The sequence below is a fragment of the Rhagoletis pomonella genome, unplaced genomic scaffold (assembly GCF_013731165.1).
Source record: "Rhagoletis pomonella isolate Grant_MI unplaced genomic scaffold, Rhpom_1.0 Rhpom_scaffold_00001, whole genome shotgun sequence".
Classification (NCBI taxonomy): domain Eukaryota; kingdom Metazoa; phylum Arthropoda; class Insecta; order Diptera; family Tephritidae; genus Rhagoletis; species Rhagoletis pomonella.
Genome location: NW_023458555.1, coordinates 7,515,178 through 7,531,038, shown reverse-complemented (window position 1 = coordinate 7,531,038; position 15,861 = coordinate 7,515,178). Strand labels below are relative to the sequence as shown.

General features: G+C 35.9%; 1 protein-coding gene across 1 annotated transcript in view; it reads right to left on the bottom strand.

Moving 5' to 3' along the window:
• The window catches only part of LOC118737608 (NFX1-type zinc finger-containing protein 1-like), a 46,801-nt gene extending 32,747 nt beyond the window's left edge, over positions 1-14,054 (bottom strand). Inside the window, exon 1 of the mRNA XM_036468229.1 lies at positions 13,810-14,054. Within this exon, the coding sequence (XP_036324122.1) occupies positions 13,810-14,039 (230 nt within the window). The 5' untranslated portion in view covers positions 14,040-14,054. The remainder of the gene's footprint in view (positions 1-13,809) is intronic.
• Between the last annotated feature and the right edge of the window lie 1,807 nt (positions 14,055-15,861).

Genomic DNA, 15,861 nt, shown 5'->3' with positions numbered 1-15,861 from the left:
TTTATTCAAAATCTCAAGTAAGGTTTTCTTAATGGTAAAATGTGAGTCGGAGGTGTCAAAATAGTCGTAATGCTTATTGAAGTCCTGGCATAGGCAACGAAAATCATCATGCATTTCAAAATTTGTTCTACAAATAGTTGGCTTAATGGGCTTGTAATGTCTCGAAGGCTTAGAAGGAATACAAAACGTGATCTGGTTCAGTAGAAGGGGCCTAGTGACCATCCCGTTCAAGATCTTAATCATGAACAAAACCCCGAGCATCTCTCTACGGCTATGCAGCGTTGGCAAATTTATGAGCTTCAAGCGGCTTCTGTACGGTGGGAGATTTAATGTCGAATCCCAAGGCAAATTATTTAATGCGAATAATAAGAATTGTTTCTGTACCGACTCGAGTCTGTCAGAGTGCGTTAGGATTTCTAGGGTTCCATACGACGGACCCGTATTCTAAGATCGGCCTGACTAGGGAGGTGAAGAGAGCTTTAGTGACATAAGGATCTCTGAATTCTTTAGCCCAACGTTTGATGAAAGCCAAGACGCCCTTGGCTCTATTAACACAAGAGTTTACATGGGACTTGAATTCAAACTTAGAGTCCATGGTTACGCCTTGATCGATGAAATTAGTTACCTGATCAACATATGTTAAATACTTTTGCATTTACCTACAGAATTGAAAATTCATGAGGGAAAATTATTGTTTTTGTAAGTTTTACCTTAATATCTTAAAAACGTGTAGACTTATTGAAAAACGATAAATGAACGTGAGGTACTAAATTTAATAGCCCTTGATTTGATATATCGTCATGTTTATAACAATTAACGCATTCCATAGATTTTACAAGCCAAAGTTTCATTTTCAAGATTCATACACTTTGATTCGATTGCGCGGGCTAAAGATACGTTTTAAATTAATCTTTCGTGGCCAATAACAATTGGCTTAGACCTAAGACAACATAATATTACTATTACAATACCGTCAAATGCCTTTTATTTTCCTCCCCCCCCCCATACAAAATCGACGCAGCCTAATATGTATATCGACGGCTGAGTGAAAGATCCGACCTATCTCGGCAGCCAGTTCGAAAATGCCCTATCTCACAAAACGTTTAAAGAACGCCTTATTTCAGCATATTTTCAGTTGGGATAGGGCGTTTTTGAACCAAATTCTGAGATAGGGCGTTTTTCAATCAAATTCTGAAGTAGGGCGTTCTTGAGCCATTTTTTGAGATAAGGCGTTTTCGAAACGGTCGCCGAGATGGGTCGATCGATCTTCCACTCAGCCGTCGATATGTAATACTTCTATTTATTTACACTTGAGGCCACGCAAACCTTACCACGACTTAAAAAAATTAGTTAGAATTTTGTAAATTAATAAATTTTTTTTTATACATGCACAGTTCACTGCGACAAAAACTATATACATATTTCTTGTATGTAAACACACTCAGCTCACACATTTAAATAACCAAAAATACTTTCAAATTCATTAGAATCCACTTAAACAAGTAATAAATACATTTCAACATGAATTAGCAGAGTGCACTTTTCTTTTGTTTACAATTTGGTTGCCAAACATACTACAGCTTATCGTTTGACACATTTACCAGAATTTACCAGCAAGAAATTCTCGGACTAAAACTGGTAACTTCTGACAGAGAGAGGAACCGTATTTACTCTCTTTTTTTGTCCTCTCAATAGTCAGAGAACCGAGTACAGGATCGGTTTCCAGTAAAATCTGACTGATTCTGACTATTTCTGACTAGTCCGGACTCGTACGGGATCACAACTATAGTTACATCCCGAGCTAATAAAAGGAAGGTAATAATAACAAGTAATTTTTAACAAAAAAAAACCGACTTCAACTCTCATATAAAAAAATATATATATATATCTCATGATCCACTGATCGGATCTCAACCAGACTATTATGGTCTGAGACACTACCTTTCCAATGCAAAAAGAATTATCGAAATCGGTTGACGTGGTCCAAAGTTATGCGGTAACATACATTAAAAAAAAAAATAAAAAAAATATTCCGACGAACTGATAACCTCCTCCTTTTTTGGAAGTCGGTTAAAAAATACAAAGTTTGAGTTGACTATGCAGAAATTACCGCTACTTCTTTCTCTTCTTCTATGTTGTTTAAAAGTTTCATAGCTGTGTCGATTACCAGTATCTCACTAGAACGAAATATGTATAATTTGTTCCCATCGTTACCTTAACTCACAAAGGCCCTAACCAACAAATTTTTGATTTTAAAAAGAAAATTTCAAAGTTTTTAGTACAAATTTTTGGGAAATGCAGTTTAATAGCCCATTTAATTTTAGTATAATAAAGTGCAAGTTTAAAATTGCTTGAACATCTTGGCAGATTTTTGGAATTTTAAAGAAAATTTTTCGCAGTTTTCTAAATTTTGTACAAAGTTTAAAACTTTTATTTATATAGTTTATGCTACAATACAAAAATAATAATTTGTTTTATTGAAGTGAAAATTCTTACACGGGTTCGGATATGGTTGCGTTAAATATTTAACACCAAGTCATAAAATCTGTATCGTTCGTTCGATTTTAAAAGATGAGGTGTCAAATGAAAGAGTTTGACCTGTAGATGTGTAATATGATTTTAGTTTTTTAAAGGGTTGTCATATATACGAAAAACAAATTTAAATTAGTTATTAGTTATTAAAATAAATAAAGTATCCCAATATGGGTATCAAAAGAAATGGTTTTCAATATAGATGGAAATGAAGATGAAGATGAAGATGAAGACGAAGATGAAGATGAAGATGGAAATGAAGATGAAGATGAAGATGAAGATGAAGATGGTGATAAAGATGAAGACAAAGAGGAGGTTAAAGATGGAGATGAAGACGAAGAGGAGGTTAAAGATGGAGATGAAGACGAAGAAGATGACGCTGAAGATGAAGATGAAGAAGAGATGAATGATAAAGATGCAAATCTGGCATTTTCTCTACTAAGTTTCACTTCTTCCGCGCGTAGGGACTATACGCACTGAGACTTTTTTTATTTACAAAATTCTGCCTCATCTTTTAAGTTATGGTAAGTTTTGCGTGGCCACGAGTGTATATTAAAATATTTTATTTTTTATACATATAGTACATATGTAAGTATATATAAAAATTTCAATTTTGAGGGAAAGTGCAATCAAAGTTGTATCATTTCATATAATTGGTATACAAAAAGACAGATGGAAAGACACATATCTTCGCCATATTTGGGAAGTTTGGTTATCTGTTACGACTGAACATATTCTACTTATCAGGCATATTAATTGCATATTGAAATCTCCAAAAACGTAGATTTTGAGTTATATCTCTATATTATTAAACGTGCGATATAACAACTTTGAGAGCTTGCGGACGCAGGCCGCGCACATATAAATCGAAAGATTAAGAATTTCCCGCCCTGTAGAGACGTAATAGGCAGAACGTTGTTTAGTTTACTGGTGAGCACGAGAACGAAGCCGATTCACAGTGTGGCGGAATCTCTAATAGATGATATAAATGTAAAAATTTAGGTATCTTAATAGGTTGTAAGTATCATTGGGTTGGATAGATAATTGCTTGAGGAATATGGAAATATAATTGGTATGTTGGAAAATGCATATCGGTGCACATAATTCAGTCTCGCAGACAGGGCCGCAAAAATAGTTTATTGCACAGAGCAGCTGAAGCCAACGTTATGTGCTATTTGAAGTGACTCCATTCTTGGAGAAATTTTAAAATTTGGATTCTTTAAAATGGAATCTTATTCTAAAAATAAGTACAACAGCCTAAAATTTATATAAGAAGCAATTAAAACTGTTACAGTTATTAATTGTTTAAGCTTATATGATTTAAACAATTTAAAAAAATACTATGATAAATTAATAAAGTTATATAATTCTGCAGAATACCGTGGTTTAGTTTATAAGTACATAGTTGTTGTGTATGCGATCACGCTGGATACAGTTTTTACGAAATCTATCTTTCTTACTATAACAAAACTGTAGATTGTTTGTTTGTTTGAACTCACTAATCTCCGGAACTACTGAACGGATTTTCATGGGACTTTAACTGGTATATAGAGACCGACCTCAGACGTAACTTGGGATATACAGAAAATGAGATCTGACAAGACATAGACTTGACATTTTTAATCAGCTATAAGAGTGTGATGTCCGAATAGTATTTATGCTTCTACACCGCAACAAAAAATTAAAGCATTGTTCATAAGGCGGCATTAATTTAAATAAGAAAATAGTTTATGTCTCCTTATATTTATGGTAAATCTTTTTTACTGTTTTATATTTTTATTTGTTTACCCCGAACTACGTTGGACACTCTGCATCGTAAAATATACTTTTCCAAAAAAAAATTTCCGACAGATGGCGCTGGAGTCGAGATATTAAAAAACCCGTATTTTTGGTATGACCAGGATTACCAGGTATTCACTTTTTGATAGGAATTGCTTCTGCAAAAAACGCACCCAAGATATAGATGACACTGGAATCAAGATATTTAGATACCCCTCTACAAATTTACATTTTAGATTACTTAATAAAGCCCCATCCTTTAACTATGAATACAAAGAAACGCGAAATTGTTAAGGCGCCACAGATACCCTAGACACATCAACGGATCACCGGTATATAAAGAAGAAGTGTGACGAATTTAAAAGAACACGGCAGGGACATCAATGACCCCTTTTGAGCGGGAAAACTCTTTCTGTTTCTTGTGAAACAGCAGGATTTAAACCTTGCAATACTTGCAGATATATCACAGGTGAAAATAAAAGCTCATAGCATCGAAGGAGATTAGTACTCATACCATATGTTATCTCAGCGCTATTATTCTTGGCCTATGAGTAAGGAATATTCTGCTCTTCAGTCCTTTCAACCGAAGCCAATAATGTTTACTATACATTACAAACCGTTTTTGTATTTCAACACTATTTTTATATTGGTCAACGCAAAAGTTCTTATTAAGCAAAAATGTACAACCAAAATTTGGAGGTTATGTTGAAGTTGACAGAAGTTACCATTTTTACTAGAGAGCGATCCCGTACTTTTCAATGTTACTCTCTCGCTCTGAGCAAATTTTTATTTTTTGACAGTTTTACTAGTCCGACTCCGAGGAATACGGGATTGCACCTATTAGTTACTCAAAACAAAACTGACGGTTTAAATGACCTTGGCCCATAGTTTCGTGAGTATATCGATTCTTTCGTGTGTTTTAAATATTTTTTGTTTTTGTTGCACGGTGTAAGCGAGCGGATGATGTGTAGTTTTTTGAATCCACAAACAAAATAAAAAGTTTGAAAACTAACTCAAATATGTTTTTTTTCACGTTATCTCAACAGTTGCTATAGCCGAATGGATGCGTGTTCGACTGCCGTGTTGTTAGTCACGAGTTCAAAACCTATGGCACGGATCTTGTTTTCTAATCGTATTTATAGATTATGTTTATGTTTATAGTTTCGAAAAGCGACATGCGACACATTACTTTTGTATGACAACGCTGTAGAGAAATCTTGCGTCTTTTCGTAACCTATCCTATCAATTACTTTTTACATTCCCAAACATTAACTTTTCCCACTGGGATGAGCTGTCTCCCTTTGATTGCGGAATAAAAACACATTGTGAAGGTGATACTAACCCATAGGCATTTCGAAAGGAATGCCAATGTTTATAATAACTAGCAGTGGCAATTTAATAAAAAATGAATTTTGCTGATGACAACAAAATGGGCGAGTTCCAAATTGCATGTTGCTTTGTATTTGTATAAAGTATCGAGTTCCTAAAGGCTACATACTTTTAATATGCATTTACATTTTATGCGTTGTAGATACGCATGAATCCAGCATATCGCGCATAAAAAAAATTTCGTTATGCTCAAACTGAAACATAGCAGCAGGGTTGTATTACTGACATTGTATATATTAGGGCATTCAATCCCGGGATCCCCGACACTTTTTCATGTCCCGAAATCCCGGGATTAGAGCTCCGGGATACCGAGATGTTTACTGATTCATTTATAGAATTCAAAGTGAACTTGAGCCATTTGCACTTGGAATACACTGCCTGAGTAATTGTACTTGTTCAAACATTTTGTGCTAGAACTATGTAATAACGAAAAATCGGGCAGCAGTTGAAAACACAATTAGCTTTTATAGTGTGGCACAGTTGTTCTTCATTTTACTTTGTTGGCCTTTTTTGGAAAAGGATTTCTGCAAATATGAGTAAATTTTTTTGACAAGTAATACAGATATTTTAGAATAAAAATATTTAAACATCAAATTACATACTCTTTTACTAAGGGGAATTACGCTCCCCTAAGACCAACTGTGGACAATTAATTTGTGTGGTTTGAAAAAAGCGAACCCACTGTAAAAGAGATGTGATGAAGTCGATATCCCGAAAAATCTCGGGATCCCGGGATAAGAGTTTTTACATATCGAAATCCCAGGATTGTTAAAATGCTTCGGGATTGAATGCCTTAGTACACATTGTGTATATATTTCGCATCAATACAAAGCCACATGTAACTTGGAACTCGCCCAACTAGTTCTTAGCGTTTAATGTTTTGTTGAACTGTAATGCCAAGTCAGAGATTTTGTTTACATAAAGTAGAGTGATATCGAGTGAATTAACTTATATATGTATCTGTTAGTATCCGACCGAAGGTTCGGTCTGGCTTCGGTATTCGGCTTATTTTGGCTGATTTTTTATCCTCGGCCGAAAATGGAACCACCGTCGGAAAACGACGAAACGTCCGACAACGGACTGAGGCTGATCGACTTCGCCGGTGCCCGAAAGATGGTAGTATGCAGTACTAGGTTCAAGCATAAAGGGATTCATCAAGCTACGTGGCTGTCTCCGGATCGAAAAACGAGAAACTAAATCGACCATGTTGTGATAGACGGAAGGCATGCTTCCAGTGTTTTGGACGTACGTACACTCCGAGGCCCAAACGTCGACTCGGACCACTATCTTGTTGCAGCCAAGATACGCACCCGCCTCTGTGCAGCAAAAACTGTGCGCGCAAATTTGCAAGGAAAGCTTAACGTCGGAAAGCTGCAATCACAACAGACAGCCAATGCATTCGCTACTCGACTCTCACACCTGCTCTCAGAGAGCACTATTCAACAAGCCCACATATGCAAGCACTGGAACCACATTTCCCGCTCATTAAGTACCGCCGCCGAAGAAGTAGTCGGATTTTCGCGAGCCCCAAAGCACAACTGGTACGATGACGAGTGTCAGGAAGATGTAGAGAAAAAAGATGCCGCCTACAGGGCCACGCTGCGATCAGGTGCAACGCGCGCTATGTGGGATCGCTATAGGGATCTGAAGAGGGAAGCGAGGCTTGTTTGCCGATAATAGAGAAGAGAGAGGCCGAAATACGTGAGTGCGAAGAGCTTGAAATGCTGGCCGACAGGAAGAATGCCGGAAAACTTTACCAGAGAGTTAGGCGACTTATGGAAGGTTTCAAGACCAGGGCGTACTTCAGTAAGAACAGCAATGGCGACCTAGTTAACGATGTTCAGAGCGTATTTAGATTATGGAGGGAACACTACTCCGCCCTACTGAATAGTAGCAGCACGGAAAGTTGTGGAGAAGAAGAACCCGAGCCCGCAGTCGACGACGACTGGAATTTAAGTGTGCTCTGCCCAACTCACAAGAAAGACGTCACTGTTGACTATTATAATTTCAAAACAGTAGAGATTTTCGTTTACTTGGCAACCAGCATTAACACCGATAATAATTGCTGCTTCCAAAACGTATCAATACAATGTTTGGAAGTGCTTCTTTGAACTGAGTAGGCAATTCAGGAGTAAAGTCATCTCCCTACGTACGAAAACCTCACTCTATTAGTCACTCATCATGCCCGTGCTGGTATATAGCGCAGAAGCATGGACAATGACAACATCCGATGAGGCGGCTCTTGGAGTATTCGAGAGAAAGATTTTGCGGAAGATTTACGGGTCTTTACGTACGTGTATGAGCTTTACAACGACATGTACATAGTGCAGCGAATTAAAATGCAGCGGCTCCGCTGGCTTGGTCATGTCGTTCGAATGGACACCCGACGCTCCAGCTCTGAAAGTATTCAACTCGGAACCCGCTGGTGGTAGCAGAGTAAGAGGGAGGCCCCCACTGCGATGGAAAGATCAGGTGGAGAAGGACTTGGCTTCACTTGGCATTTCCAATTGGCGCCAGTTGGCACAGAGAAAAGAAACGACTGGCGTGCTTTGTTGAACTCGGCCAAAATCGCTTAGGCGGTTACAGCTTCAAATAAGAAGAAGAAGAATTGCTACCACCTTTTTTTTACCGATTTTTCGGTATTCGAATTTTCGTTTTTGGGAAAAACGAGTGCACAGCTTTTTTAGAGAATGTTAATAATAATTTACATCAAATGTCTTATAAGACGATATTTACAATTCTTACATTAGAAATTAAGTTATAATAAATACTAATTTAATATCTGAGTTGGTCATAACATAAATTTTTTCTTATTAGCATCCGGAAACTGCTTCCTATGATTTGCCCCTAATTGTAATAAGTATTCAGCCCTATTATGGTTGTCGATGTCGATATAATTTCTTCATCAAAAAATAGCCCTCGTAAGTTCAACTCCAGATACACAGACCACAGTATTTTTGCGAGAAACACCTTTCCTCAAAAATACTGTAGTTGGACTTACAAGGGCTATTTTTTGATGAAAAAATCACAACCACGTCGACGTCGACAACCATAATAGGGCCCGATTGTTTATGTTAGAGCTGGGATACTATCGATAGTTGAAAACTGTCGCAACTATCGATAGTTTTTGAAAACTATCGATGTCGGATTTAGCGAAACTTCTCTCTTAAAATCTCTTAACATTACAGTCATTTTTTTTTTTCATCCAAGAAAATTCACAATACAGTCGGCAAACAAAACTTTTTAGTTATTGAAATTTTTAGCAACTATAAGCTTACACTGAGAGTTATAGTAAAATTTAATAAGCTATAAAAACGCTGGCACAAAATTTTTATAGAAATTCGAATTATGCAGCTTGAAATTTTAATGATTTTGTAGTTTTTTATGTTTTGTACAGCTTTTATAAAAAATTAGTAGACACTAAACAAACAAAAAAAATAGTCAAAACAGCTAAAAATGTTGTGGTGCTATTATTTTGTCCAGTACTTTATTCGTTTTCTTATAATGTGGTAAAATGTTAATAATTTCCTTCAATAGTGTCACGTGTGAGCTTTGTACCACGATTTGTTTGTTAGGAAAAATGGAAAAAATGCTTAAGCGGTAGAAGTTATGGCAGCTATTTCGGAGATCACCACATTTCCTCATCCGACTTCTTTTTTTTCCTAGACTTTCAGCAGGGATCGTGTTAGCACTTCTGACTATGCACATCGATGACGCGAGTTCGATCACTGCTGAAAGTCTAGGAAAGTCTGGAGGGTGAAAAGCCATTGGGATTAATTAATTAATTAAAATCTAATTATTCTGGAACAACGTCTTTTCGATAAAACTTATAACTGATATGCCTCTGGTCATGACATGTAAACATTTCCGAAGCAGCGCCATCGGGGTATAAAATAGAACTAAAGTAAATTTAAAAAATAATATATGGGGCTAAAAGTTAAATTTTAATAAATTGGAAATTTAATTTTATAGTAATTACTCTGCAGGGAAACCAAATTTCTAGTTCCGTACTGGATCTCTATCGCTAAAAACGAACCAGTCCAAGAGTAATCAGCGAAATGTGGTACTTTTAAAAAACTATTTATTTCCCTTTTTCCATAGAGAAATCTATATCTAAGGTGTCGAATTTAGAACTGATTCAGAACTATCAGAAAAGGAATACAGAACGAACCAGTTCAGAACTAGAAATTTCCCCCACAGGGTATTGATTAAAATTAATATTTATTAACTAAATTTAAAAGTTATTCTTGAAATAAAAAATTTAAGTTTCTTGGTATTTATTATAATAATAATATAATTATAATTATAATTATAAGCTTATTTCTAAGGTAAGAATAATAAAAATCGTCATTTAATGTCAATTATTATTAACATTTATCTTTCCAGCTCTATAGCTCAAAAACTGTCAGTCGGTCGGCAATTTTCTATACCAAATTTCATGCCCTACAAAAGCTGTACACCCGTTTTTTCCAGAAAAAATTTGCATACCGAAAAATCGAAAAAAATTTCCGTGTTATCTATATGGGGAATCGAATTTGTGAAAGGTCTAAACACTTAAATCTTTATCAAACGGCATGATCTTTTGTTTTCTATGAAGCATCAGATTTTTAGGTAGCACAGAAAAAAAATATATCGCCTACACTGAAACACCCTCAGTGGCTCATGTCTCTAATCCTTGCCGAATCCATGTCTAATCTTTAGTACATACTTTAGCAATACATACTTACTGCTTGCTGTAGTTAGGGTTGGAAACGCATTAGACAATGATTAGAGACAGGAGAGCCACTTAACAGTAGTAACAGTTTCAATTTTTTTAATTTTGAATTGTGTCGTTATTGCAGAGGACCATAGATATATGTACATTAGGGTGGTCCAAATAAGTAAAGTCGGAATTTTAATGCTCTCACCCCCTAGAATTGTTCTATATCAAAAAAAGTATACCCCTATTTTTTATCAAGCGCTCAAAGCGCTCAAAGTTTTCCATGTATTTTATATGGGGGAAAAACCAACTTTTCGTAGAAATGGTATGGAATTCTTGAAAATCAATATTTTTCGATCGGAAAACTCTGGTTTTCTTAAGGAGACTTCTAATAACAATATCCAATTGTTTATTTAACCATTTTTCAATTGCTTTTTCTGGCATTTTGAGGGGTTTTGACGGACCTATAAAATAAAGTTACTACGAATAAATGGTTAAAAAAATAATTGGGTATTATTACTGGGAATCTCCTGAAGAGAAACAGGGGTTTTTGGTCGAAAAATATCGATTTTCAAGAATTCTATACCATTTCTACGAAAAGTTGTTTTTTCCCCATATTTATAACATACATGGAAAACTTTGAGCGCTTTGAGCGACCTCTAAAAATTTTTTGATTGCAAAATAAAAAATAGGGGCGATTATCTTCTCATGTAAAGGTAGTATTCAACTTAAAACAAAAATTGGTTCCTTTTAATCGCGTACATATATCTTACGAACCAATTTAAAAATCTTAATATTAAATAGCGGAAATGACAGCCAATGAAATTCTCCATAAACCGTATACATATACATCACTATCCGATAGGGTTTATAGTTTCTGAAAAATTAATTAATCATTCCAGCTTTTATTTTTAATGAAAAAATTAAATAAAAAAAACTTTAACAGAAGAAAAATTTAAAAAATAACAGGTTCTGTGCCAAATTTTTGCATTTGCCCTAAAGCCTGTTCTGTTACGAAAAAAAATCACGTTACGTTTTGTGTGAAATATGAGCAGAAAAGCGTGTTACTTAGAGCCAATTTACACGATGACTTTTCACCCTGGGTGGAGTCATGCGTGTCGAGCTTGTAGGCAAGAAGTGTAGCGAAGTCAGCGGGGTAGGCAAGCATGCACGGTGAGCGAAATCGAGGGGTTTTTTGACGTTTCGCTTTTATCGAGTTCACTTTTTCGTACTTTTGCTTTGAGTTCGTGATTCGCTCCGCTTTAAAAATGAGGACGAAGGAGTTGACCAAAGAAAATTTTACGCTTAAAGCTTAGTATCCAGCTCTTAAGAAAACGGTCAAGAAAAAATTGCCATTATTTCGCGTGTGTGCCCAAGGAATTTTGACATTTTTGATAACGCACAGCCTGTTGCCTCACTCTTTCCTCAAGAAATAATGGAACGGGCATATATTTCTGTTGCAAACCTGGGTTGCCTTGTGCTCTTTTTTCACAAAAAACTTTAGAAAACCGTAGTGGAAAGCGTACTAAATTTCTGAAGAACTGCGTACTGCCTTAAGGAAATTTGACTCAAGAAAATTTCTTAGCCATTTCTTGTACGTCATTTTATATGGAGTTTTTGCTTTTCTTAAGAGCTGGATACTAAGCTTAAATGTCAAAAATACGCAAGAAACGCCGTAAAGAAAAAGTCATCGTGTAAATGCACGAGAATTTTCGAAGACTTTTTTAAAAGGCAACGTGCCAAAAACGCAGGGTGAAAAGTCGTCGTGTAAATTGGCTCTTAGGTGTACGTGGCGTATGAGTTATGTATATCGCCAATAACTTTACCTCTGAGGTGCTGTGGAAAAGTTTTGAGTAGCTTCTCCCCTGCCGCTGCATTAAGCGCGAGATTGGTCGAGATCTACACGTCGTACGTGAACTTATAAATAAATAAATAAATAAATAATGCGTTTATTGGAAATTTTGTCCTCTACAACTGTGCCATTTAAATGTGCCACTTATTTCAAATGGAACCGCGCCACTTACCTAATTTTGGGCATTTTTTTGCATATTATTAGCAATAAATTGTTAAAAAAAATTATAGGCACATGAAAATTGTAGGGCATCGAATTCTCTACAAATTTGTTTACCTTTTTTCGCGTGAAATGCCAAATTCGCACGCATTCGTAAAAAAAAAAATTAAATCCAAGATGGCGGACACTTCCCATATCGCAATTGGGGGAAAAATTTTCATTTTAGTCTGTTCCAATAGCAGTCCGGTTTACAGGATTTAGTCAGAACTTACAGGAAGTCGTTCCTATTGACATAAAACCTGTAAGTGGGAACACATTTGAGAGAGTAACTGAGCAACTGTTCCTAGTCAGAAGTTACAGGATTTAGTCCAGAGTTTTTTTTCCTGTAAGTTCATGAAAAGTGTCAAACGATCAGCTGATTTGCATGTGCAAGCAAAAACAAACAGCGATGAAAGCAAAGTACGTTATATTTGTAAAAAAATGGAATTAAACAACGAAATGTTTGAATATGTATAGATTTTAATAATTATTTAGTGATATTTCAGCTAAATCAGTGTTGTACAAATGACAGGTAAACAAACCGACTGACGTTTTTACAGGAAATAGTGCTTTTTGCGTTCCTATGCACTTCTGCATCTGTTCTCCTTTTACTCTCATTTGAGAGAGTAAAATTGTAGTTTGACAGTTCCACAGGTTTTAGTCCGAAGTTCAAAGGAACAGACTATTTGTGTTCACCTAAACAGGAGACACCTAACGGCGTAAAAAAATTTCTTCCTGGAATTTTTTTTTAATCTTACGCCGATTCGAGCTATACATATATATGAATTTGTACAATAGATCGCTAGTAGCGATTTTAATCGCATCGTGCTACGCGAATTCGCTAGGTCATAAACGTATCCTTACTAGAAAAATCCGCTAACAAGACCATTTGAGGATAACAATACAAAGTGTTACCATACCAAAACTAGTTAATGGTCTGACTATGCATACTTCGCAACAACTTCGCATAAACTTCAAACTGTAATTTCGCATGAACTTTCTATGTATTTTGTATGAAATTCATTATCCAGAAATTAGCAGAACTTTTCAAAACTTAGCGATCTGTTGAGTTTTGATTTTGCTTCACATTTGACTAACTTACATTTTTATTGCACTGGTACAAATGGTTGTGCGAAGTTAAGCGAAGTATGCATAATCACACCTTAAATCTCCACATCCCACTTTTCCGGTGTTTCTACGTTCGAAATAAATATTAGGAACGCATTTGCATGGTAGCGCACAATGAATTTACTTGGGAAAAAAATTGCAAAAGGCGATTTCCTAAATTTTTACGCGCAACAATAAAATAAATCGCTCGAGCTGCACACTCTGAACTCAATCACAATTATTTTATACATACCATTGTTCCTTTGATTCGGCGGCCTCTGTCCGGTCGTTCGACATTTCGACACACACAATTATAAATACTTCGAATAGAACGCGAAAGTCACAAAACAATTCTGCTTTTATTAGCCGCTGCGGATCGAATGGGCTTGTTGCGGCGCCAAACGATTGATGTAATGTGCCATGAACCAATGTCTTTCGTTCATGGTAATGTGCAAGATTGTCCGGGGAATCCCGGAATTTCATCGTCATCGACAGTGTGACCGTTTTGCTCCAAGTGGATCAAAAGTGTTACATTTTTCGATGAATTTCGGAGATATACTTTTTCTTCAATTGTGATAGGCACTTTTCCAAATACAAAAGAAAAAAATTTGTAATTTTGTATGCATTATAAAACATGTGCACCTGTGGCAACGTACATCTAAAACTTCGTTGTCGTTCACATGAAAGGTTCGATGTATTGTGATTCATGGTCCATGACGAAAAACGTCAAAATCTGAATAAACGACCAGTAAAAGCGTTGTATTTTTTCTTCGCTATGTTCAATAACAAAAATTAGGGCTTGGTACTCGGTAACTCGGTGCTCGGTAAGGCCCTGTCTCCACAGGAAAACACCAATGTCGTGATAACCATGTCACAAAATATATTTCCAATGGATACCGCTTATTTCTCATGGGCTGCAATGCATGTAAGCGCTTATTGCTTGACATCTATTGCAGGCAATTTGATAGTTTGACAGCCATATGAAATATTAATATTAAATCAAAATAAGAATCTGTTCCCTATTGGATTATGTATGATAACGTTTTAGGAAGTTATTCAGCAAGTTTTTTAGGATTTAAATGTTTTTAAACACCGGAATTGAGAGAATGTTGTCTGGCGGCGTCATGCGGCAAATGCTTATACATATCAAGACATCAAAGTGCCAAAACACAAAAATTTGCGTCATACTGCTCGTCAAAATGACAGTTTGCCTGTGGAGTTTTGCGGTAAATTTTCCGCTATGTATTTTGTTTTTGTGAAATTATTTTAGTATCGGTTTATTTTAGTTATCGTGGTGGAAGCTTCTGGTAGTTGGTAAACTGCAATCAGCTGTACGATATTCATCCTATTTTGAATCCGCCCGCTGCCGAAAGGCATAACGCATTTGAGTAAATAAAATTCCTTAAATTTTGTTTACAATTTATTTTTGTTTTCAAGGAAAAAAGCTACGAATCAGCTGTTTATAAACATAGTTTACCAGAGTAAAGGTGTGGTTAAACGTGGCTATGCTAGCTCTTTTTCTACGCATTTTGATATCAAAATGCGAAATCGAAAGTCTACTTACTGAAATTACGCAAATCGTTTTCGGGAAATAATTTCAACTTGCTCGTGCAATAAATGTTAAGTTGTTTTGGAATATAGTTTTTCATAAAAATTATTAGTTTTATTCCATATTGATGCTTTGATACTTAAATGAAAAAAAGTGATACGTTTTAATACATTTTAAGTCTCTTCTGCTACATTTTTTCACAAACCCGCGGTCACACTGGTCATGGTTACAGTTGCCACAGTTTGTATTAAAGGCCCTACACCAGTGATCGCACTTCCAAATTCTGTGGAATCTGCAAAAAAATGTGGTAGATTTCAAAAAAATGTGGCAGATCTCTGGGTTTGGATCAGACTTTGTGCAAAAATTCAAAAAAAAAATCTGCAAGGTTTCACCTAAAGGGAAAATTTTAGTAGACGGACGGCAAATTCTAGAAAAAGGGGGGATGAGGGGGGGTAGAATAGGACCCCCTGATTTCAAAACGACCCCCCTTTTTTCTAGCAACCCTATAGTTCTTATATAATTTATTGTTAAAGTTTTCATATAAACGATGATTAAGATAGCAAAATAACATACAACTTAATGCCACCAGACTGGAATTTTGAATAATAAAAGAGGATTTTTAATTCGGAATTTTTACTTAGTAGAATTATTATTTCTGTGTTGCCGAAGAAGGGGGGGCTGAACACATTTTGCAGAGAACACCTTTCTTCGTAGGCGGCCTTCGGCCGCACTTAGGGATTATAACCCTCAGGCAGT